Source organism: Rosa chinensis, chromosome 6 (assembly GCF_002994745.2).
Source record: "Rosa chinensis cultivar Old Blush chromosome 6, RchiOBHm-V2, whole genome shotgun sequence".
Classification (NCBI taxonomy): Eukaryota; Viridiplantae; Streptophyta; class Magnoliopsida; order Rosales; family Rosaceae; genus Rosa; species Rosa chinensis.
In genome coordinates this window covers 4,662,986-4,688,472 of record NC_037093.1, presented here as the reverse complement: position 1 = coordinate 4,688,472, position 25,487 = coordinate 4,662,986, and the positions used below count along the sequence as shown (strand labels likewise).

The window sequence follows — 25,487 nt, the reverse complement described above, 5'->3', positions numbered from 1 at the left end:
ATATTGAAGAGGCAGAAGAGCTAAATCAATCAGAGAATGAGGAAAATAATGAAATTCTCAATGAAGATGTTCACAATGCAGAGCCAAATCAGTCAGAGAATGAGGAAATTAATGACCTTATCAATGAAGATGTTCACACTACAAATTCAACTGAGGAAATTCTTTTTGACATGGATGATCCAGGGAATTGGAACAGGACAGACCAAAATATTACAGATTTCTTGGTTGAAAGAGGCCCGAAAAGAGACAATAATGTCATCTTTCCGAGAGATAAATGTGACAGATGTTTTTCCTCAAAGCATTACTTCAGAGAATTACCGGCCAAATGGAGAGAAACAAGAAAGAAAGTGGCTGGTATATTCGGTTTCTTTGGATAAAGTTTTTTGCTTTTGTTGTAAATTGTTTGCAAAGAAACATCTTGTGGGGCAATTAGCTGATGAAGGTGTCAATGATTGGCACAATATTTCTGATCGACTTAAAAGTCATGAAAGAAGTAGGTATCACATTGGCTCAATGACAAGTTGGATGGAGTTGGCAAAAAGGCTGAAATTGAAGTTAACAATTGATGCAAGTCTACAAGAACAAATCAATCAAGAAAAGGAACACTGGAAGCAAGTATTAGAGAGAATTCTTGCAGTTGTGAAAAGACTTGGGAAAAATAATTTAGCTTTTCGTGGAGATAGTGAAAAGCTATATGAGGAGAACAATGGCATTTTCTTACAGATGATAGAACTGCTTGCTGAATTTGATTCGACTATGCAAGAACATGTTCGACGTATTAATAAACATGAGGTTCAATATCATTATTTGAGTCACAAAATTCAGAATGAGATGATTCAATTGTTGGCAGGGGAGGTGAAAAGCTCAATTATTAGTAGAATCAAAGAAGCCAAATATTTTTCAGTTATACTTGATTGTACTCCAGATGTAAGTAATGAGGAACAGATGTCTCTTGTATTAAGAAGTGTCAATGTTTCGGCTACTCCTATTGTGGTTGAAGAATATTTTCTAGAATTCTTAAAGGTATCTGACACATCAGGTCTTGGACTGCTTAATGAACTTCTAACTGCATTGAAGACTCTTGGACTTGATGTTAATGATATAAGAGGACAGGGGTATGACAATGGATCCAACATGAAAGGAAAAAACAAAGGTGTGCAAAGTAGACTACTTGAAATAAATCCAAAAGCATTTTACACACCTTGTGCTTGTCATTCTCTAAATCTTGTGCTTTCTGATATGGCTCATTGTTGTCCCAAAGCCGAGTCCTTTTTCGGTGTAATTCAACGAATCTATTCCTTGTTTTCAGCTTCTACAAAGAGATGGCAGGTTTTTACAGAGCATGTGACAGGTTTTACCGTTAAGCCATTATCAGAAACTCGTTGGGAAAGTCGTGTGGAGAGTGTTAAAGCAATAAGGTATCAAGCTCCAGAAATAAGAGAAGCTTTGATTCACTTGGTGAATGGTAAAGAAGATGTCAAGACAAAAAGTGATGCTGAGACTTTAGCAACATATAATCTTCAGAATTTTGAGTTCTTGTTCGGTATGATTATATGGTATGAATTGTTACATGCTGTTAACAATGTCAGCAAAAATCTGCAAACTGAAGATATGCATGTTGATACTGCCATCAAAGAATTGGAACGTCTTCTTTCCTTTCTTCAAAAGTTTAGAGAAACTGGATTTGAGGAGTCCTTGATTGAAGCTAAAGAGATTGCAAGTGAGATGGGGATTGAACCGGTATTCATGGAAAAACGGACAATTCACAAAAAGAGACAATTTGGTGAAAGCTCTAGCGAAGCGGTGACACAATCAGCTGCAGAATCCTTTAAAGTCAATTATTTTCTCTACATAGTTGATCAAGCTATTTCTTCATTCAAAACCAGGTTAGCACAATTTCATTCAAATTTAATATAATCAGTTAATGAGCATGATGTTTTGAGCAAGCTGATGATCATGTAACTGGTCACGTAACTGACCATGTAACTGACCAAGTAACTGTAACTGGTCATGTAACTGGTCACGTAACTGACCATGTAACTGACCATGTCACTGACCAAGTAACTGGCTGGTCACGTAATTGACCATGTCACTGACCAAGTAACTGGTCATGTAACTGGTCACGTAACTGACCATGTCACTGACCAAGTAACTGGTCATGTAACTAGTCATGTAACTGACCATGTCACTGACCAAGTAACTGGTCATGTAACTGGTCACGTAACTGACCATGTAACTGACCATGTCACTGACCAAGTAACTGTAACTGGTCATGTAACAGGTCAAGTAACTGACCATGTCACTGACCAAGTAACTGTAACTGGTCATGTAACTGGTCACGTAACTGACCATGTCACTGACCAAGTAACTGTGAGCACACTCTTGTATTACAAGATCATAGCTGTGAGTTTCTTCAAATTGAACAACTCTGTACCTACCACTTGATTTATCCAACTTAATGATATCTAAGCAGATTATAGCAAAGAGAATCCAAGCAGAGAAGCCGTTGTTTTGGGTGAGACATGTTTATATAGTTTATTGAACTTCATCTTCTTCTTTTTTTCTAAACCAGGTTTGAGCAATTTAAGACTTTTGAAGAGAATTTTGGGCTTTTGTTTGATTTGGACAAGTTAAGGTCTGCAGATAGAGATAGTTTGAAGAGTTTTTGTGCTAACCTTACAAATTTGTTGAAGCATGGCGAGATTTCTGATCTTAATGAAGATGATCTATATCATGACTTACGAATGTTGAGTGAAGATTTACCCAATGAAACAAAAAGAGCTATTGATGTGTTGAATTACATAAAAGAAGTTGATGGCTGTTATCCAAATGCTTGGATTGCTTATAGGATTTTGCTAACTATACCAGTCACAGTTGCCTCTGCAGAAAGAAGTTTTTCAAAGTTGAAATTGATCAAATCTTACCTTCGGTCTACTATGTCACAAGAGAGATTGAGTGGTTTGGCTATGATATCTATTGAAAAAGATATTGTTGGAAAACTTGATTATGTAAATTTGATTAGTACCTTTGCATCTAAAAATGCAAGACGAGTCATATTTCAGTGATACTTTGAAATTGGGATATTATTTTCTTTTGTAATGTTTGAGCATTTATTTTGGGGCCTCAAATTTTTTCCTGCCTTGAGCCTCTAAACTCACAGAGCCGGCCCTGTTAGCAGTTTACCAAATGATGTCACAGAAATGATTTTGTCACGTTTGCCGCTTAGGGAAGCAGTGAGGACAAGTGTTTTATCCAGCAAGTGGAGGTACAAATCGGCCATGCTTCAAGATCTAAAATTTAATGAATATGTTTGGAGGGGAAGCCAAAATCGGTATGATGATCAAATCCAAACAACCTTCGTGAACATGGTTGATCATGTACTCTTACTTCATATTGGCCCCATTCGCAAGTTCGAGCTGTTTGCTGATGATTTAGCCACTAGAGATATTGATCGATGGCTTACTCATCTATCAAGAAACTCGATCAAAGAGCTGGTACTTCGTCTTTGCGTATCTGAATACCACATTCCATTATGTGTGTTTTCTTGTCAAGATCTCGTTCTTTTGGTGTTAACTCAATCTTTTCTTACGGAGTCAAATTTACATAAGGTTTGGCTCAAACCTCCGTCGACGTTCAAAGGATTCAGGAGCTTGAAGAGCCTTCAACTTGTGGGCATCACCATGGCCCAACATGTGTTTGAAAATTTGACATGTTGCACTCCTCTGCTTGAGAGATTAATATTGCGACATTGTTATGGTGTCACCACTCTCAATATTGATGCACCAAATCTCAAATTTTTAGATATTTCAGGTGTCTTTGATGTTGTCAATCCTAAAAGTACCCTAAATCTTACTGATGCTTCAATCGGTGTGACCATCTATTCTCCTGTCAGTCGGGTTCCTGTCAGTTGGGTTCCTAGCAGTTCCAGCAATTTGCTCAAGATTTTTTATCACCTCCCTCATATTCGAAGGTTCGCAATTAAGTCGCACTTTTTAAAGGTAATGTATTTAATGATCTATGACAATGCCATTGGAATTTGACCCATATTAACTAAGTATGTTTCTTTTCTGCATCGATCAGTATTTGTCTCTTGGTGCCTTTCCAGAAAAGCTTCCTAAACCATGTGAATATCTGAATGTTCTTTCTATAGACATATGCCTTGATGATCCGGATGCAATTCTAACTGCTCTATGCATTCTGAGAAGCTCCCCTGCTCTACAGGAATTAGAAATTTTTGTGAGTTGATTCCGCTGACTTGAAATTTAATTTGTACCAACTTTACAGAAAACTATATAATTAGTGTCTAGACAGCTATTTTCCAAAACTTCTAGTTTTAATGCGATGAACCTTTTGTAGATGGATGCCAGAAAGAAACTCACAAGCAGTCCCACTGTTGTCGAAGAACAGAAATCTTCTTGTTTAGATGTGAGCTACAATTGCACACTTTCTCAACTGCGACTTGTGAAAATAACTGAGATCTCTGGTGTTAAAGCTGAACTAGATTTCATCAGATTTCTACTTTTAAGTTCACCTGTGCTTGAGAGAATGACTGTCACGCCTCATAAATTTCCCAAGCCTGTTTATGTGGAACGTTTTTCGAAACTTGTAAAAGAGCTACTCCAGTTTAAACGTGAATCAAAACATGCAGAGATTATTCTCCTGGACCCATAATTCATCAATGAAGTGAAGCAGCAAGAGGTTCTGGACTTCTTGTAGAAATGAATTTGGCTTGGAGTTGTCCCTTTTGGTACAAGTCTAAAGTCATTATATCAAGAATTCCACTGTCTTTATAGTTGAATTTGAATTATGTATCAGGTTACATATTTTGTCAGAATAATGAAAGGTCCGAACCTAGTAAGAATAATTTGGGTGTGGTAGCACGTAGCAGTCTCTTTAATGTGATAACAATGTCAATTCATCATCAGAAACCCTTCTCGGTTCTCAGCTTAAATAGATGGTTTCAATGGCTGTGTATCTTTGACATGCAAATAAATGATGAGAAGTCATTGAACAAATGCAGAGCAACTCTAGCTTGTTCAGCCAAGATACCAATGCACTTTCCATATATGCATTCTCCTTAGAGCTGACCACGACGACTCCACTCTCTCTCTCTCTCTCTCTCTCTCTCTCTCTCTCTCTCTCTCTCTCTCTCTCTCTCTCTCTCTCTCTCTCTTCAGTAACACCAGATCAACACTTTACTACGCGACAAAAAACCGACGCCGCACGCGCCAGCAGCTTTAGTGCGCTACAAGACAACGTCGTCTTCTTCACGCTTCTTGCTTAATGCGTCTCTCTCTCCACCGAACGCCATGACGTCAGCCACGTTCTCCCTTGGGCTGAGCTGGCAACCAGCAACCGTGGGTCAGTTTTTGGGTCAAGAATTTTGACCTCCTGAGTGACCTGGGTCACCTTTACGTCAATTCTTGATCAACAAAAAGGCAAAGCATCGTACAAGATTACAAACACAGGAGGAGAAGAACAATCGAAGGTAGATTTTTGAGACAGAGCTAGAACTGGACGAAGCTCCAGGTCGTTGCTAAGGTATGTTCTAACTGCTTTGATGTATATATTCCGAAGAATTCTTAGCTAGATCATGTTTGAGTATTGTACCAACTATATATCCCTTACTCCAGTGTAGTGATCGAGTTAAGGGTCTGCTGTGTTGGAGAGGAAAGATCCCACATTGGAAAAGTGACAAATAAAATATAACTTATAAGTGGGTGGATCTCATCCAATTGTACCGAGGCCTTTTGTGATTAAAACTCAACACCTATCGGGTGGTTAAGTTGAGACAATATCGGTACAATGGTGGGCCACGGGCCACGCTTGTCGCTGTTTAACATGATATCAAAGCGGGTCTCTCTCCAATTGCTTCGTCATCATGGACCTGGATATGGGTTCATTCATTAATTGATTCACTAATCTCCTCTCCAATCATGGACCTAGTTTGGGTTCATTAAATTGGCCATCGGAAGTTTCCAATTGGATTATTGCCAAGTGTCCGATGTGGGCCTTGGATTGTTGTGTGATTGGTCAAGTCTCTAATGTGGGACTTGTGACCCAATTTCCAATGTGAAATTGGGTTTGTCAATTAATTCCACGTGCATACCTAGAGCTAGGTTGCACGTGAGGGGGCGTGTTGGAGAGGAAAGATCCCACATTGGAAAAGTGACAAATAAAATATAACTTATAAGTGGGTGGATCTCACCCAATTGTACCGAGGCCTTTTGTGATTAAAACTCAACACCTATCGGGTGGTTAAGTTGAGACAATATCGGTACAATGGTGGGCCACGGGCCACGCTTGTCGCTGTTTAACATGCTGATACTGAAAATGGAGATGGATAGAATTAGCAGTTTACCAAATGAAGTCACAGAAAAGATTTTGTCATGTATGCCGTTTAGGGAGGCAGTGAGGACAAGTGTTTTATCTAGCAAGTAGAGGTACAAGTCGGCCATGCTTCAAGATCTAGAATTTGATGAGTGTGACTGGGGGGCGTACCAATTTCGAGATGCTGTTGACGTTGTTATTGAATTGTTCAAAACCTTTGTGACCATGATTGATCATGTGCTCTTACTTCATATTGTCCCCATACGCAAGTTCAAGCTATTCTCTGCCATGAATGTGGTATCCACTAGAGATATTGATCGATGGATTACTCATCTATCAAGAAACTCGGTTAAAGAGTTGACACTTGACCTTTGGATAGAGCCTGAATACAACATTCCATTCTCTCTGTTTTCATGTCAAGGTCTTGTTCATTTGGAGTTACAGATGTGTTCGCTCAAACCTCCGTCAACATTCAAAGGGTTCAAGAGTTTGAAGATGTAAGATCAAATATGGACATAACACATATCATCATAAAGTAATTGATGATTAGCTTAATATCAATCCTAGTTTAACATGGATACAAACTGTAAATCAATAACTTAATGAAGCAGTGTATCTATTCATTAAGGTAAGCAATCTTATTCTTAGTCAGCAAGAAAGACTACAATGAAGTGTTACATTAGGAATCTAACTAGGAAACCTAAACCGATATGGATAGCTTTAATGGGAAGCTTCTTGAGGTTTAAGTCACCTATATATATACAGATGAATTGGTCCCTGATTACTACCGACGTTTTGCATATTGTTCTGTCCATTGAGAAGCAAGTTGGTAAGTAACAGAAGGCCATATTCAGTGTTCGTGTTTGCAGCTGCATAAAATGGAATCCATGCCAGTGATTGCTGAAGGTAAGCCTTGATCCCTTTTATGATTGTGTGCATATATTGTGAGCATGTATATGGTTCTAATAATTGGTATCAGAGCATAGGCTCACAAGTATCAAAATCGTTTTAGGGTTTTGCAAAACAAACACACACAAAAAAAAAAAAAAAGGGTTTTTGCTTTACGGATCATGTAACTGGTCATGTACCTGATCAAGGTAAGTTACTTAAGTCGATTGCTGCATCTGGTTAAATATCAAATTCATGCTTCCGCTGTGATTTTTAGCAGCAAATTGGGGAAAAAGCAAAAACAGGTTTTTCTGTGAAATTGATTTTGATTCATAGCATGATAATTGAGTTTTTGATTGTGCTCAAGAACACTAGTTGCATTCCCGGCGTGCGTTAGGTTAGAGTAGATGGTGACCGGATGAAATTTACAAATTCTTGATTGTTCTGTGGTTTCTTGGAATCAAATCAATTTTGGTTATGCTTGAATATGCATGTTGAATTGATTGATGATATGGTATTGTATATGTGATTGTGTAAAAATTGCATGAAGAACAAAAATCTCCCAGAATTTGTTACACATTATTAAAATTGACAGATACGAGAGCTTAATTTTCTTACAAGGATGAATCTGGGTAGAATATAAAGCTAAAAGCTCATGGGTTTTGTGGTTTTCTGTTGGCATATGTGATTATGAGGCACAAAGCATTCTTCATTGATGTTGGCAGAAAACAATGATCAGGTAACTGACCAACTAGTCAGGTCACTGACCATGTAACTGGTCGGGTCACTGACCAAGTAACTGGTCGGGTCACTGACCAAGTAACTGGTCCGGTCACTGACCATGTAACTGGTCAGGTCACTGACCATGTAACTGGTCAGGTCACTGATCAAGTAACTGGTCAGGTCACTAATCAAGTACCTGATCGAATAACAAAAAAAAAAAAAAACTGAAATTGTGTTTTGTGTTTTAAAACTATGCTTCAGTTTTATCTTCCAAAGAAGTGGTCAAGTATGGTTTTAGAAGACAAAACAGCAATATGCATGCTTGATGAAAATAAATACGGATACTTAGAAATTTTTCTTCTTTCTAAAGATGTGGATAAATTTCTTTGGATAACTTGTTTTCATTAAACATGGTATATTGATAAAGAACTTCAGGATGTTATGCTTCTGCTCAAAAGTGTTGCTTAACATTATTTTTGGTTATGGACTGATATGAATGCAAGTATGGTTTGTTTAGGTTTTCTGTATGTTCTTGTTTTGGTTGCTTAAAGCTAAATAAAACACAGAAAACTTAAAGTTATTTTCTTTACAAATTGAGAACTCACATGAATTTTTTGTTTTGCTCCTTAGGTAACTCTTACATGAACTTGAACAGTGTCTTGATGTTAACTGGAACCAACTATAGAGCTTGGCTAGATTCTGTAGAGAACTATATGGGAATGCATGAGAACATTGACTATTGCTTTACTAAGGATAAGCCTATAGAGTTGAATGAAAAGAGCACCAAGAAAGAAACTGACCTTTACAAGAAGTGGCATAGATCCAATAGAATGGCTAAGAACCTCATTCGTACCTCTATGTCCAAGACTGTCAGAGGAAGTATAGAAGAACCTGAGCTAGCATCAAATTTTCTGGAACTCATAGGTGCTAAGTTTAAAGAAAGTGAAAAAGCAGAAGCTGCTAGGCTAACCAAAGAGTTTCATGATTTGAAGTACATGGGTTCAGGGGGAGTTAGAGAGCATATCATGAAGATGATCAATATAAACGGCAGACTCAGGGAGCTATTGATGGGTGTTATGGATGAACAGGTAGTGCATTATGCACTACATTCCTTACCTAATAGTTTTAGTCATCTAAGAACCAATTACAATTCACAAAAGGGAAAATGGACTTTAGATGAACTTATATCCATCTGTGTTGATGAGGAATATAGGATCAAGGAAGAAAAGGAACCTGCTACAGCCATAAATCTCATAGAGAAGCCTAAGAAGAAAAAGCCCCAGAACAAGCTCAAGCCTACCAAAGCCATAACTAAGAGTTCAACAGCTGTAGTGGCCAAGGAAAACAGGCCATTTAGGTTCAAGTGCTACTTTTGCAAAAGAGTAGGACACATGAAAAAGGACTGCACTGGCTATAAAAATTGGTTAGCCAAAAAGGGTAAGATTTTTTCTAATACAATTTTTTCTTTAGAAATTAATCTTATAAATATTGAACCACAGTCTTGGTGGATAGATTCAGGCTCATCTATTCATATTACTAATTCTTTGCAGGGATTCATAAGGAGGAGAATCCCAAAAAGTGATGAAGTGAACCTGTGTGTAGGCAATGGCATGAGAGTGGCAGTCAAGGCTATTGGAACCTTAAAGCTCGATTTAGGATTAGGAAAATTGTTAGTTTTGGACAATGTTTTTTATGTACCTTCCATGAGAAGGAATTTGGTTTCAGTTTCTCTTTAGTAAAATCTGGTTGTAGACTTGTTATGGATAGTAATGGAATTCTTATTTCTAAAAATTCTGTTCAAATTGGTTCTGGTGTTATTATGAATGATTATTTACAGTTAAATTGTTCAATGGCTCAACAAGAAATTTTACTTGTTGAAAATAACACAAATAGTACTAGCACTTTAACAGGTGTTAAAAGAACCAAACTAAATGAAAAGTCTGCATTTTTATGGCATAGAAGACTCGGCCATGTTTCAAAAGAGAGACTGAAAATTTTGGTGAAAAACAACATCCTAAATGAACTTGATTTTTCTGATCTAACAGACTGTGTTGAATGCTTTAAGGGAAAAATAACTAATACTAGAAAGAAAACTGCATATAGAAGCCAAAATTTATTAGAACTCATACACACTGATATATGTGGACCATTTAGGCATCAAACTATCTGTGGGAATGTGTATTTTATCACATTCATTGATGACTTTTCTAGATACAGTTATATTTATCTACTTTCAGAAAAGGCACAAGCATTGAAAGCCTTTCAAATCTTTAAGTCTGAGGTAGAAAATCAACTAGAAAATAAAATCAAAACAGTGAGGTCAGATAGAGGGGGAGAGTTCTATGGAAAGTACACTGAATCCGGCCAACAAAAGGGTCCATTTTCCTTGTTTTTGCAAGACAATGGAATTAAAGCTCAATACACAACACCCTATAATCCACAACAGATTGGTGTTGCAGAGAGAAAGAATAGGACTCTTTTGAACATGGTTAGATGCATGAGGTGTACAACTGGTTTGCCTAAATTTCTGTGGGGTGAGGCTTTAAAAACTGCAAATTATATTTGCAACAGGACACCTAGCAAAGCCATAGAAAATACTGCTTTTGAGCTTTGGTGTGGCAAGAAACCTAGTCTTCATCACTGCCATGTTTGGGGATGTCATTCAGAAGCTAGAATTTATAATCCAAGCTTGAATAAACTTGACCCCAAAACTATTAGTTGCTATTTTATAGGTTATCCAGATAAATCTAAAGGCTATAAATTATATTATGCTCATCATTCACCTAGAATTTTTGAAACACATCAAGTAAAGTTTCTAAGTGAAAAAGTTCACAATACAAACCTTAAGGATTTAACCTCAGATTTTGAGGAAATTGTGTCAGATGAGAATATAAGTGTAGCATTGCCTTTAGAACAAGATGTAACTGTTCATGTCACTGGTCATGTCACTGACCATGTCACTGACCAAGTGTCACGCCCCCAAATCCAAGGCCAATATTGTATTGAAATATGGCTCGTGAATTTGTGACGTGAGTCAAAACAAATACAATTTTCTTCTTGAATAAATCAACAGGAAGTAAAAGAAATTATAAACATGTTTGAATAGTACTTTTATTAGAAAACAAATATCGGTAATATATTTACAAAACCAAAGTTAAGCAAAATTCGAATCAGTACAGGTATTCACTAGAAATAGTAGTAGAAAAATATTATTTTATCTAGTAGGTTCATCTCGTTTCCCCAAGCATCTACTCAATACCTGAAAACAAGAAGGTGTAGCATCATGAGCAACACAAGCCCAATAAGTACACAACTTACATTCTTATATTAATGTGTCTTATAAGAAATCAAAACTGAACAACCAAGTAAAATGTACCAAGAACCATTTATATGTTCATACGAATTCTTAAATATGTATATATATATACACACAATACACACACACATATATACAAATATATTCATTCATGTGAATGGTTTGGTAATAAATCACAAAGTCACATCTTCTTATCAAACTAACAAATATTGTAGTATTAATATGTGAAATAACCTTAAAGCAATACATGCTTGATTCTCTTTTTACTAACACCTTCACATATTCAAAATATTGATCACAACCAACAAATATTGCATCATTAATATGTGAAATAACATTAAAGCAACACATGCTTAATCACAACCAACAAATATTGCAACATTAATATGTGAAATAACATTAAAGCAACACATGCTTGATTTTCTTTTCACAAACACCTTCACATAATCAAAATATATCATAGATAGATATTTGATCAAAATAACGTAAGTACATTTCTCTTTTTAGTGAATTTTCAGATTAACTGGTAACAAATCACAGATCCACGTGTTAGGGTCCATAATACCAAAACACGGGAAAACCAGGTTGACTGGTAACAAATCATAAATCCACGTGCTAGGGTCCATAATACCAAAGCACGGGAAACCACATGCTAGGGTCCATAATACCAAAGCATGGGTAAGCCGCAGCATACCAAGGACACCCTCCAAAGTATGTATACTCAAAGTACCACCCTTCCTAAGAGTATAATAGTGCACTATCTGTAGGGACTAGGGCCCAAGGCTTAACAACCACGAAGCATAACCACGAAGCATAACCACGAAGCACAACCACGAAGCATAACCACCAAGCACATTTACCAGTAATTCACTTAAGCACGGGGTTGTTGTAATCACCCGGCTTCATAATTATATTTTTCAGACATAATCAAATTCACATCATACAATCTTTATGAATTATAGATCGAAATATATGTATATGCACACACACATATAGATACATATACTTAGGAATAATCTCATATGAAAACATGTATAACATAATTGTATATCACAAATAAGTAAATTCACTAGCAAACAACATAATTAAAAAGAAGCTTATACATAATTGAAATCAAGTAAAATAGATAATAATAAAGCACAAACATTAAATAAGTAACTATAAACAATTTAACAAAATTAAATTATAGTTAGTATAAACATTAAAAAGAAGCTTATACATAATTGAAATCAAGTAAAATAGGTAATAATAAAGCACAAGCATTAAATAAGTAACTATAAACAATTTAACAAAATTATATTATAGTTAGTATTTCAGTCCTTATGTCCAAATTCATTAAAGTTCATCAACCATGTTCATGTTTCTCCGATTAGAATCATCAAACTTCAAGATGTGTTATGTTGTCCATCACAAGTCCGAATTAGTCAAATGAGTACATCATTTCAAAGGGTTTTTCACAAGGAATCCAAAGGAATAAGTCATGTAGTCCAAATCAGAGTGATATAGTCCAGAAATGGTGAAGAACCTTAACAGTGCAGAAACCGATATTTTTAATAATGTCCTTTGATATCTCAGTCTTTACGTATAGTATAAAATTACCATTAATTCTCAAACTTTCCAGATCACAAGTCGAGGTCCTAAGCTTCAAATTGATATAAAGTTTGTAGAAAATGGATAAGAAATGAGGGAGATATGAATTTTTGAAGTTGTGATGGCTGTATGAGATTTCCAGCAAGTTTAAAAGTTGAAAACTTTGATTAGCCATAACTTCTTCATTTCTTAACCTTTTTTAGTGATTCAAAAGCCTAAATTGAAGAACTTTTGATGAGGAATTTAATACTGTAATTAGTTTTGACAAAACAGATTTTGTTATATACGAAAATACTGGTTTGCAGCAAAGCAGATCCTTTTCCATCTTATCATTGATTATGTAGTTTGATAAATCTTAAAGACAAAAGAACATAAAAATGTATTCATGTACTTACTTAAGAAACTCAGGGGTGAGGTGAAGATTTTGGTCTTGAATTCAAGCTTGGACTTCTTTAAGAAAAACAAAGGGAGCTTCTAAAGAGAAGAAAGGATGAAGGATTTGTGTGGGAATCTTGAGTTTTCTCTACAACTAAGGAGGCTTCAAATCAGTTTTGCACTTGATTTTTAAGCTTGTAGGAAATATGATAGAGATCATGTGTTTATATAGGCTAGAATTAAGCATAAAATAAGTAAGTGGCTAATTATTATAAGGTGAGTGACTAATTACTATTTAGGTTAAATGATTAAAGGAAAAATAAAATTAAAAAAAGTAATAAAAGAAAGAAAGCATAAATCCACTTGCTAAATATATATATATATATATATATATATACATATATATATATATATGTATGTATGTACACACACACATCCATATGCACATTTACCCAATTAATAAGTAAAGAATTTTAGTAAAAAAAATTACAATAATTAGTACTAAAATGACATGCATCACAAAAATAACATAGATGAGAGTCTTGAACTCAATAACAAAGATTTTTCAAATATAGTTAATAATATAGTGTTCTATAGTTGACACTAATTTTCGGGTTATTACACCAAATAACTGTCCCTGGTCGAGTAACTGGCCAAGTAACTGACTATGTCACTGACCAAGTCACTGACCATGTAACTGACCAAGTAACTGTGCCTGGTCAAGTCACTGCCCATGTCACTGACCAAGTAACTGTGCCTGGTCAAGTCACTGCCCATGTAACTATACCTGGTCAAGTCACTGACCATGTCACAGATCAAGTAACTGGTCACGTAACTGAACCTCAAAATCCTCCAGTGGCTCAGCCTAGAAGATCACAGAGAGCAAGAAAACCAACTTATGGGGGGAAGAGAGTGACTATATTGTTTATCTGCAAGAAGCAGAAATTGAAATGGATTGTGCAGAGGACAATGATCCAACTACATTTAATCAGGCCATTGAAAGTAGTGAATCTCATCAATGGCAGCTAGCAATGGAAGCAGAAATTAATTCCATGAGTCAAAATGCAGTTTGAGAATTAGTTGAACCTGACCCCAACCAGAAGCCTATAGGTTGTAAATGGGTTTTCAAAACCAAAAGAGATGCAAGTGGCAATGTAGAGAGACATAAAGCAAGGTTAGTTGCCAAGGGTTTTACACAGAAGGAGGGCATTGATTTTACTGAGACTTTTTCTCCAGTTTCTACAAAAGACTCATTTAGGATAATCATGGCTTTAGTGGCTCATTTTGATATGGAGCTCCACCAGATGGATGTTAAAACAGCTTTCTTGAATGGTGAACTAGATGAAGTGATTTATATGAGGCAGCCAGAAGGGTTTGTACAAGCTGGAAGTGAAAATTTAGTGTGTAAGTTAAGAAAATCAATTTATGGCCTAAAACAAGCTTCTAGACAGTGGTACAAGAAATTTGATTCTATGATTTCTACTTTTGGATTTACAGAAAATCTTGTTGATGAATGTGTTTATTTGAAGACAGTTGGGAACAATTTTATTTTTCTGGTACATTATGTGGATGATATACTTTTGGCTAGCAGTAACATTAAATTGCTGAAAGATACCAAGAGTTTTCTGTCAAGGAATTTTGACATGAAAGACTTGGGAGAAGCATCCTATGTACTAGGTATTGAGATTAAAAGAGATAGGGCACAGAGACTACTTGGTTTGTCTCAACACAATTATATTACCAAAGTTTTAAAGAGGTTTGGTATGGAGAAGTGTGCAGCTGGAGAAGTTCCCATGTCCAAAGGAGATAAGTTAACCAAGAAGCAAAGTCCCAACAGTGATGTTGAAAAGGAAAATATGGAATCAAAGCCTTATGCCAGACTTGTAGGAAGTCTCATGTATGCACAAGTCTGCACTAGGCCAGACTTGTCTTTTGCAGTAGGGATTTTGTCAAGATTCCAATCTAATCCAGGCCATGAACATTGGGTAGCTGGGAAGAAAGTGTTGAGATACCTGCAGAGAACTAAAAGCCACATGCTAGTTTATAGGCAAGTGGAGGATCTGAAACTCATTGGATTCTCAGACTTGGATTTTGCAAGGAATTATCCGGACTCCAAGAAATCGACTTGTGGATATGTGTTCATGCTTGCAGGAGGTGCTATTGCTTGGAAAACCATGAAACAAACACTTGTTTCAACTTCTACTATGCAAGCTGAATTTATTGCAGTATATGAAACTGTGTGTGAAGTACTTTGGATTAGGAATTTTCTCATGTAGACCAAAGTATTGAGTCACATTGTGGCTGGAACACTTGTGATTTATTGTGACAATGAGGCTGCAGTTTTCTTTAGCAAGAATAGTAAAAGGTCAAATAATTCCAAGCATATTGATCTAAAGTATTACAGTGTTAGAGAAAGAGTAAAGCATGGTGAAATAGCTGTTTTGAGTATTGACACAAATTCACAGCTAGCAGATCCTTTCACCAAGGCCTTGTCAGTAGCAGTATTCCAGAAGCATACAACAAGCATTGGAGTTTTAGCTAATTTAGATGCTTAGGTTCAGTAGAGAGTTAGTCCAGTTGGAGCATTTAAAATTCTAAGGTTTTTTGAGTTCTTGTGTTTTAGTTGTGATCTTTTATTTTTGTTTAACACAACTTATTTGTAATGACAGTTTTGATTATCAATAAAATTTTGAGGTATTTCCAGTTATGATTTTGCTGCAGCTTTATTGTTTTGTTTTGGAAATTATCATCTTGTTTTGAATATCATACTTGCTATCAGATGGCTTAAATCATGTATAGCATGATGTTGAGGTTCAAGCAATAATTTTAAGCCATTAGTGTTCAGTAAATTTGCTTGAGTTTCTGGTTTTAGAAACATAAAGTAGGACCTAATATATATTTACTTGTTGATACACATTAACATATATTGTATCACTTCTGGTTTGACATATGTGGATTGCAGGAGCTTATGTTTGTGGTTTTTAAACTCTGCATTTTTGTTAAAATGTATACTGTTTCTTGCTCTGCATAAGTAACTGTGATTTGACCATGTTGGAATGGATTTTCGATTTGAGTTTGTTATCTGGGGCGCACTTCAGTAAGTTAAGTAGGTTTTGATGTTCTCTGGTGCAAATCATCGAGCATGATATGTGTGAGTCCAAGGGGGAGATTGTAAGATCAAATATGGACATAACACATATCATCATAAAGTAATTGATGATTAGCTTAATATCAATCCTAGTTTAACATGGATACAAACTGTAAATCAATACTTGTAACTTAATGAAGCAGTGTATCTATTCATTAAGGTAAGTAATCCTATTCTTAGTCAGCAAGAAAGACTACAATGAAGTCTTACATTAGGAATCTAACTAGGAAACCTAAACCGATATGGATAGCTTTAATGGGAAGCTTCTTGAGGTTTAAGTCACCTATATATATACAGATGAATTGGTTCCTGATTACTACCGACGTTTTGCATATTGTTCTGTCCATTGAGAAGCAAGTTGGTAAGTAACAGAAGGCCATATTCAGTGTTCGTGTTTGCAGCTGCAAAAGATGGAATCCATGCCAGTGATTGCTGAAGGTAAGCCTTGATCCCTTTTATGATTGTGTGCATATATTGTGAGCATGTATATGGTTCTAACAGAAGAGTCTTCAACTCGTGCGTGTTGACATGGCCCAAGATGTGTTTGAAAGTTTGATTCGTTGCAGTCCTCTGCTCGAGAGGTTAAAATTGCTACACGATGTCACCAATCTCAAAATTGATGCACCAAATCACCAATATGTGCACATTTTAGGTGTTTTTAATGTCATTAACCTTGAGAATGCCTCAAGTATTACTGAGGCTGAAATTTGTATGAACATCCATAATGATCAAATAGGGGTTCCTGCCAGTTGGATTCCTGCCTGCAATTCTAGCAATTTGCTCAAGATCTTTGATCACCTACCTCATATTCGAAGGCTTGAAATTAAGAGGCGCTTTTTAGAGGTAATGTGTTTGCAAATTTGTTACTTGATCTTCAACATTGTCATTTGAATTTAACCATACTTATTAAATTTTTTGTGTTCTTCATCAGTATTTGTCTCTGCGCGCCTTGCCAGAAAAGCTCACTAAACCATGTCAATATCTGAAGGCTCTTTCTATAGACAGATGCTTCGATGATCCGGATGAAATTTCAACTGCTCTATGCTTTCTGAGAAGCTCCCCTGCTCTACAAGAACTAAAAATTTTGGTGAGTGATTCTGCTGACTTCAAATTTTGTACCATTTTTACTTTTTTAAAATATATAAGTAAAAATACACAATTAGTTTCGACAGCTATTTGTCAAAACTTCCAGTTTTGATGCTATAGACCTCTTGTAGGTGGATCAGAGAGAGAACCTCTCAAGAGTACACTCTATTTTCGAAGAAGTGGAGTCTCCTTGTGTAAATCACAACTACAATTGCACATTTTCTCAACTGCGACTTGTGAAAATAACTGAGATCTCTGGTGTTAAAGCTGAACTAGATTTCATCAGATTTCTACTTTTAAGTTCACCTGTGCTTGAGAGAATGACTGTCACGACTCGTAGATTTCCCGAGCCTTCTTATGTGGACGGTTTTCCGAAACTAGTAAAAGAGCTACTCCAGTTTAAACGTGAATCAAAGCATGCAGAGATAATTCTCCTGGACCCATTGAAAGACGAGCTCCTTCACTTCCCCACCCGAATTTGATTTCAGGAAGTTCTGTAACTTCGAATTGAGTAGCTTTGAGGTTATGGACTTCTGGTATAAATGAATTTGGGTTTGGAGTTGTACCTTACGGTATTTAATATCAAGATTTCCACTGTCATAATTAAGCTGAATTTGCTTATGAAATGATGTATCAAGTTATATCTTTTGTCAGAACAATGGAAGGTCCGAACAAAATCTAGTAAGAAAAATTTGGGTGTGGCAATCTCTAATGTAATTTCAATGTTGTTTCATCATCAAAAAACCCTCATCGCTTCTCAGCTCAATTAGATGGTTTTGTTTGTTTCTGAATTTCTATGGCTTTGCACCTTTGACATGAAAATAATAGATGAGAAGTCATTGAACAAATGCAGAGCACCATTGACTTGTTTGCCCACAACACTAATGCACTTCCCATTCTCCTTAGAGCTGACCACGACAAATCCACGTTAAATTGTATTTACTTGAAAGTTAACATCTTTTGTATATGACAGGTTAAATAGGGCTAGCATTACTCAATTAGTTGTGGTAATAGAAAAGTTCTGTGTAATAGTTTGCTTACTATCTCGATCCAGCTCTAGATTCGCAATACACTTAAACACTAGAGCGTCAGAAAGGGTTATCTTTGTCAACTGGACATACTTTCATTGAATTTGCAAGAATGTAGCTCACGACATTGCTAAATGTGTTTACCCTTCTTTTTAGGCATGGTATTGGATGGTGGAACTGCCACCTAATTTCATCTATCCTAGCTAGCTTCTCATGTTAGGGCATCTCTAACAGACTAGCTATTTCAACAAAAAGTTAAAAATTTGGCTAATTTGAGATAGTTTAGCACTCCAGCAGAATAGCTATATGAAAGTCAAATTTAGCTTTTGCTAAAATCTCTAGCTAAATTTAGCTAGGGAGGAGAGAGAAAATAACAAAAAACTAAACACTCCACGTTTAATTTTTTTAGTTTAGCTAACACTGCTGGAGGAAAAACTAGAAATTTACTACCTAAATTTAACTTTTAGATGATTTAGTTAAAAAAATAACTTTTACTGTTGGAGATGCTCTAAGAGTCGAAAGTCATCAAGTTCCTTTCGTTTGTCATCGGAGGGGGTACGGTACCTTCGTTGATATTGGGCAGGGTTATAAAATGGCATAAAAAACTTCACGTTGGACGTACTCCTTTTCTTTTTGGTTTTAAAAAAGCCCAAATGGCCAGGGCAGGAGGGAAACAGCTCACAAAGGGCATTAAGGAAAGAAAAAGCAAAGCATGATACAAAGTTTTTTTTTTTTTTAAAAATAAATAGAGGATTAGGCGATATTAGTTCCTCTGCGACAGCCGATTTGGGGTGACTGGCACCCACCCACAATCTCGAAAGAAAGGGGGCCATCGCAACCGGGAACCCACCGCCCATCCCTCTATTTTATTTTATTAAAAAAGGAAAAGAAAACACAAGAAGAGAGAGGGGGACAAGAACCAAAACCTCTCTGAAAACAAAATGAAATAAAGTACTCAAAGTGAGCACTGAGCTAAAAAAGTTACAAACTAATGAATAGAGCAATCATGTAGCAGAAACCACCGTTGCATGAAATCTATCAAGCACTTCAGAATTAGCTAATACGGAAATTCGGTAACCCTTGCAGATTATGAACAAAGGCAGCTGATGCACAAGGAGGGCAAGAGTCCCACCAATAATGCCCCTCATGATCCACCCCATAGTTAGCTAAGCAATCAGCCACTTGATTCCCTTCTCGATAAATATGTGAAAACTGAATCTGCATAGAGGAGAGAATGATACAACAATTGACCCAATCAACACTTAGACGCCAAGGGACTGAGTAATTTTTATTGGCAAGAAAGTGAATTGCTACCGCTGAATCACACTCAATCCATAGAGAAGTCCATCCTTTTCCTGATGCTATTGAAACTGCATGAATAATGGCTTGAAGCTCTGCTTCTAGGGCAGTAGCAATACCCAAGGAACCAGCAAAACAACCCATACAATTACCCAAGTGATCACGAAAAATACCTCCATAGCCCGCGAGTCCTGGCGTCCCACGAGCGGCACCATCTGTATTAACCTTTAATTGAAAAGCACAAGGAGCATGCCAATTTACCTCACGAATTTGATGTGGTCTTGAGGCTCTACCGCTGATTCTAAGAGCACTGAAAATACAAAGCTCATCTACTGAGTTACGCATAATTCCTAAACCCCAAGAATCAACCTCTCGAATTTGTTGCTTGATAGAGCGAATCAAATAATCAGTAGTTAAGCGACGCTCATCAAAACGGATAGAATTTCTAGCCTCCCAAAGAGAGTAGAAGCCAGCTCCCATCATTCCCCACCATAGCAATTGCAATTGAGTACCAAAACCATGTTGCAATGGGTAAGAGAAGAAATCATATATATCCAGGAAATGAATACTGACTTTAAACCAAGATAAAACTGCAGACCATACCTTCATAGAGAAAGAGCACTAAAAAAAAAGGTGGTGGGCCGTCTCAGCAGATGCATGACAGAGAGAGCACATAGAAGCAAAAGAAAAGCCTCGCTGAAGTAAGAGATCATCTGTTAAAAGCTTACCATGAAGAAATTTCCATAAAGTAATAGAGTTTCGAGGACGAAAGCATTGACGCCAAACCCATCTATCCCAAAGAACAATTGCCTGTTTACTCCTCTTGAACTCATAGGCTATAGATAAAGATAAACTCCCATAAGAAGAATCCAACCACACCAGCTTATCCTCCATGTCTGAGTAAGGAAGTCTAACAGCTGAAATTTCTGACCAAAGTGAAGAAAGATCAGCAATCAAATTTGTAGAGCAATACCAAGAGCCATCTCTGATGAAATCAGAAACTTTGGCACATAATAATTTGCCAAGCTGATGCACAATACCCAATCTATCAACAACTGAACCAATAAGCCAATTACCATGCCAAAAATCAATTGATCGACCATTGCCCACTAACCATTTAGAGTTGTAGAAAATATCCATAAACAAGGGTCGCATGCCAGGCCAAATAGATGATTTTTTATAGTAAGAACATGGCTGACCTGAACGTTGAAGAAACCGAGCAGAAAAAAAAAGCAGTCGCTGGTGTAGACTTAGTTAAGAAATCCCAAAATTTTTTTAGGAGGAAAGCCTTATTAAGAGCCATAATATTACGAACTCCAAGACCACCCTCCTTTAATGGAGCACAACACTTTTTCCAAGAGACTGGATAATAGGCTCTAGAAGACACATTGCTGGTCCAAATAAAATTCCTCATCCAATTTTGAACTTGTTGCAATACAGTCCTTGGCCAAGCATAAATTGTGAAACTATGGGAAAGCATACTAACCACCACAGAATTGACCAGAGTTACCCGTCCTGCCATGGAAAGAGAATGCCCTCTCCAATTAGACATAACATTACGAATTCGATCAGCCAAGACTTGGAAGTAAATTCGCTTTGGACGGCCAACAAAAATTGGCACACCAAGGTACATGAAAGGCAATTTACCCACTGAAACACCCAACCAAGAATATATTAGAGTACGACGATGAAGAGCTGACTTCCCCAAATAAACATGAGACTTGGTTTTGTTCACCAATTGACCCGAGTTGAGTCCGTACTCCTCAAAGAAAGCCATAAGATTTAGTAGGCTTCTTTTATCTCCCTTACAAAAAACCATTATATCATCAGCAAATAAAACATGAGAAGGGACTTTCACAGCACGAGGAGAGGATATAGCTTGGACATGCCCCATATCAACCAAAAGCAAGATACCACGGCTAAGACCCTCTTCAGCAAGGCAAAAAAGAAGAGGAGACAGTGGATCACCTTGTCGAACTCCACGGCTACAACTAAAAAATCCCACTGGAGAGCCATTAAATAAGATAGAGAGCCGAGCTGAAGCCAATATAGAACTAATCCATTCCACAAAAGTTGCATGAAAACCAAAAGCATTAAGAACCCTTCGAAGGAAGTCCCAATTCAGAGTATCAAAGGCCTTTGCTACATCAAACTTAATGGCAACATTCCCGCCACGACATTTATTATCCAACAAGTTAACACACTCAGAAGTCAGGAAAATGCAATCAGAGATTTGTCTTCCTTTCAAAAAAGCAAATTGATGTGGCAATATAATCCTGGAAGCAATAGGAGCAAGACGGTCTGCCAGTATGCGAGTAATAATTTTAAAAGAAAAATTAGCCATAGCAATGGGCCGAAATTGAGTGATAACATCAGCTTCTTGAACCTTTGGAATAAGCGCCACAAAGCTGGAATTTAGATTAGGCAGTATATAACCTGACTGAAAGAAAGATCTAACAGCACGGACCACATCCAACCCAACTACATCCCAACAAGCCTGAAAAAAGTGACCAGAATAACCATCCGGACCTGGGGCACTATCAGCATTCATGGAAAATACAACATTTTTGACATCTTCAGCAGAAGGAATAGCAAGTAAAGAGCCATTTTCTGAATCTGAAACCATTGAAGGAATAATATTTTCAACCAAACCTGTATCAGCAGTATTTCCATCATCTGAAAAGGCACTTGTAAAATGCTGAACAACATGATCACGCAAAATATTAACATCATCCACCAAGTCATTCCCAATGCGAAGAGAAGTGATAGAGGAGCGTGCTCTCCGAATTTTTGCCAAAGTATGGAAATAGCCAGTATTTCTGTCACCTTCCCTAACCCATCTCACCCTTGCCTTCTCCGCCCAGAATTTTTCCTGAACCAATAAAGCATTTGATAAAGCATCCTGGGCTAAAAGCTCCTCAACACGACGCACTTCAGTAAACCCATCAAGAGATATGGCTAGTTGAATTTTTTCAAGGGCAGCGCGTGCACTATCCACAGCAGTATGAACATTACCGAAGACATTAACATTCTAATCCTTCAGAATAGGTTTTAAAAGCTTAAGCTTCCTTTGTAGAATAAACATAGGACAACCACATACCACAAAAGATTGCCATGCTACTTGAACAAAGGAGAACAAGAACAGTCAAAAGTAGACTCTGGGGCAGAACTAGATGTAAACGAAGCTCCGCCGAGATCCGGGTTGACGCTTAGGTATGTTCTAACTCCTTTGAGGTATATCAATCAATATAGTAAGCAATTCAGAGAAGAATTCCTAGCAGGATCATATTCAAATATTGCATCAACTAGATATCCCTTCCTCATTTGCAGTGATGGAGTTTTAGCGTGCTGGTACTAAAGATGGAGTTGGACAGAATTAGCAGTTTACCAAATGATGTCACAGAAAAGATTTTGTCACGTTTGCCGCTTAGGGAAGCAGTGAGGACACGTGTTTTATCCAGCAAGTGGAGGTACAAATCGGCCATACTTCAAGATCTAAAATTTAATGAATATGTTTGGAGGAGAAGCCAAAATCGGTATGATGATCAAATCCAAACAACCTTTGTGAACATGGTTGATCACGCACTCTTACTTCATATTGGCCCCATTCGCAAGTTCGAGCTGTTTGCTGATGAGGTATCCACTAGAGATCTTGATCGATGGCTTACTCATCTATCAAGAAACTCGATCAAAGAGTTGGTACTTTGTCTCTGGGTAGATGAATACCACATTCCATTATGTGTGTTTTCTTGTCAAGATCTCGTTCTTTTGGATTTAACTAAATATTTTCTTATGGATTCAAATTTAACTGAGGTTTGGCTCAAACCTCCGTCAACGTTCAAAGGATTCAGGAGCTTGAAGAGCCTTCAACTTGTGGGCATCACCGTGGCCCAAAATGTGTTTGAAAATTTGATATGTTGCAGTCCTCTGCTTGAGAGATTAATATTGCTACATTGTGATAGTGTCACCACTGTCAATATTGATGCACCAAATCTCAAATTTTTAAACATTTTAGGTATCTTTGATGTTGTCAATCTCAAAAGTACCCTAAATCTTACAGATGCTTCAATCGGTGTGACCATCTATACTGATGGTCATAACCAAAGATTGGTTCCTGACAGTTGGTTTCCTAGCAGTTCTAGCAATTTGCACAAGATTTTTGATCACCTCCCTTACATTCGAAAGCTCGCAATTAAGTTGCACTGTTTAAAGGTAATGTATTTGCTAGCCAATTTTATACTTCTATTTAATGATCTTTGACATTGCCATTGGAATCTGATCCATATTTAACCAAGTGTGTTCTTTTGTGCATCGATCAGTATCTGTCTCTGGGTGCCTTGCCCGAAAAGCTTCCTAAATCATGTGAATATCTGAATGTTCTTTCTATAGAAATATGCTTCGATGATCCGGATGCAATTCTAACTGCTCTATGCATTCTGAGAAGCTCCCCTGCTCTACAGGAATTAGAAATTCTTGTGAGTTGATTCTGCTGACTTAAAATTTAGTTTGTACCAACTTTACGGTAAACTATCATATTAGTTTAGACAGTTATTTGCCAAAACTTTCAGTTTTAATGCTATAGACCTTTTGTAGATGGATGGCAGAAAGAAACTCACAAGGAGACCCTGGGTTGTCGAAGAACAGAAATGTTCTTGTTTAGATGTGAGCTACAATTGCACACTTTCTCAACTGCGACTTGTGAAAATAACTGACGTCTCCGGTGTTAAAGCTGAACTAGATTTCATCAGATTTCTACTTTTAAGTTCACCTCTGCTTGAGAGAATGACTATCACACCTCCTCAATTTCCTAAGTCTGCTTCTGTGGATGGTTTTCCGAAACTAGTAAAAGAGCTACTCCAGTTTAAACGTGAATCAAAGCATGCAGAGATTATTCTCCTGGACCCTTAATTCATCAATGTATTGAAGCAGCTAAGAGGTTCTGGACTTCTTGTAGAAATGAATTTGGCTTGGAGTTGTCCCTTTTGGGACAAGTCTAAAGTCTTTATATCAAGAATTCCACTGTCGTTATTAGTTGAATTTGCTTATGAAATTATGTATCATGTTACATTTTCTATCAGAGTAATGAAAGGTACGAACCTAGTAAGAAAAATTTGGGTGTAGTAGCAGTCTCTTTGATGTAAGAACAATGTCGGTTCATCATCAGAAACCCTTCTCGCTTCTCAGCTTAAATAGATGGTTTCAATGGCTGTGTATCTTTGACATGCAAATAATTGATGAGAAGTCACTGAACAAATGCAGAGCACCTCCAGCTTGTTCAGCCAAGGTACCAATGCACTTTCCATGCCTTAGAGCTGACCACGACGACTCCATTACTCAATTAATGGAGTACTAGAAAATATTTTTTGTATATGACTTGAAATTTGGCTAGCTGTTAATTAGTTTTGGTAACGGTAAGAACATCTTTAACTATTTCCTTACTATTTCGATCGAGCTCTAGATACCCAATACACTTGAACACGAGAGTCAGAAAGGGTTTGTCTTTGTCAACTGGGCTTATGTTTCATCGACGTTGCAACAATGCAGCTCACAATGAGTTCGGTCTTGTATCCTAGATTCAAAAACCTTTAAATGAATCAAAATAATTCCAAACACAAGCATCCGATTAAAGTATAATGGGAAACTTCATTTAGAGCACCTCCCTCTCTCTGTTTTTTTTTTTTTTTAAGCCCAAAAAAATCCAGGG

General features: G+C 36.9%; 4 protein-coding genes across 5 annotated transcripts; all 4 read left to right on the top strand.

Annotated features, from left to right (window-relative positions):
- The first annotated feature begins 252 nt into the window (after positions 1 to 252).
- LOC112170620 (zinc finger MYM-type protein 1-like) lies at positions 253 to 3,065 on the top strand. The gene is made up of 3 exons (XM_040508379.1): positions 253 to 1,153; positions 1,310 to 1,886; positions 2,573 to 3,065. The coding sequence occupies exons 1-3, from the start codon at positions 253 to 255 to the stop codon at positions 3,063 to 3,065; spliced, it is 1,971 nt and encodes a 656-aa protein (XP_040364313.1).
- A 300-nt stretch (positions 3,066 to 3,365) lies between these two features.
- LOC112174366 (F-box/FBD/LRR-repeat protein At1g13570) lies at positions 3,366 to 4,671 on the top strand. The gene is made up of 4 exons (XM_040508378.1): positions 3,366 to 3,494; positions 3,594 to 3,998; positions 4,081 to 4,236; positions 4,357 to 4,671. Exons 1-4 carry the CDS (start codon positions 3,366 to 3,368, stop codon positions 4,669 to 4,671), a joined length of 1,005 nt encoding a protein of 334 aa, XP_040364312.1.
- Positions 4,672 to 16,971: 12,300 nt separating this feature from the next.
- On the top strand, positions 16,972 to 17,938 carry LOC112170415 (F-box/FBD/LRR-repeat protein At1g13570). The gene is made up of 3 exons (XM_024307703.2): positions 16,972 to 17,213; positions 17,302 to 17,457; positions 17,588 to 17,938. The coding sequence occupies exons 1-3, from the start codon at positions 17,082 to 17,084 to the stop codon at positions 17,936 to 17,938; spliced, it is 639 nt and encodes a 212-aa protein (XP_024163471.1). The 5' UTR covers positions 16,972 to 17,081.
- A 4,981-nt stretch (positions 17,939 to 22,919) lies between these two features.
- LOC112170408 (F-box/FBD/LRR-repeat protein At1g13570-like) lies at positions 22,920 to 24,969 on the top strand. Of its 2 annotated transcripts, XM_024307682.2 has the most exons (4): positions 22,920 to 22,996; positions 23,114 to 23,995; positions 24,103 to 24,258; positions 24,377 to 24,969. In XM_024307682.2, the coding sequence occupies exons 2-4, from the start codon at positions 23,144 to 23,146 to the stop codon at positions 24,689 to 24,691; spliced, it is 1,323 nt and encodes a 440-aa protein (XP_024163450.1). In that variant the 5' UTR covers positions 22,920 to 22,996; positions 23,114 to 23,143; the 3' UTR covers positions 24,692 to 24,969. The 2 variants fall into 2 exon arrangements, with proteins under 2 accessions (XP_024163450.1, XP_024163451.1); XM_024307683.2 differs by lacking the exon at positions 22,920 to 22,996 and having other exon boundaries at positions 23,035 to 23,995.
- The last annotated feature ends 518 nt before the right edge of the window (positions 24,970 to 25,487 follow it).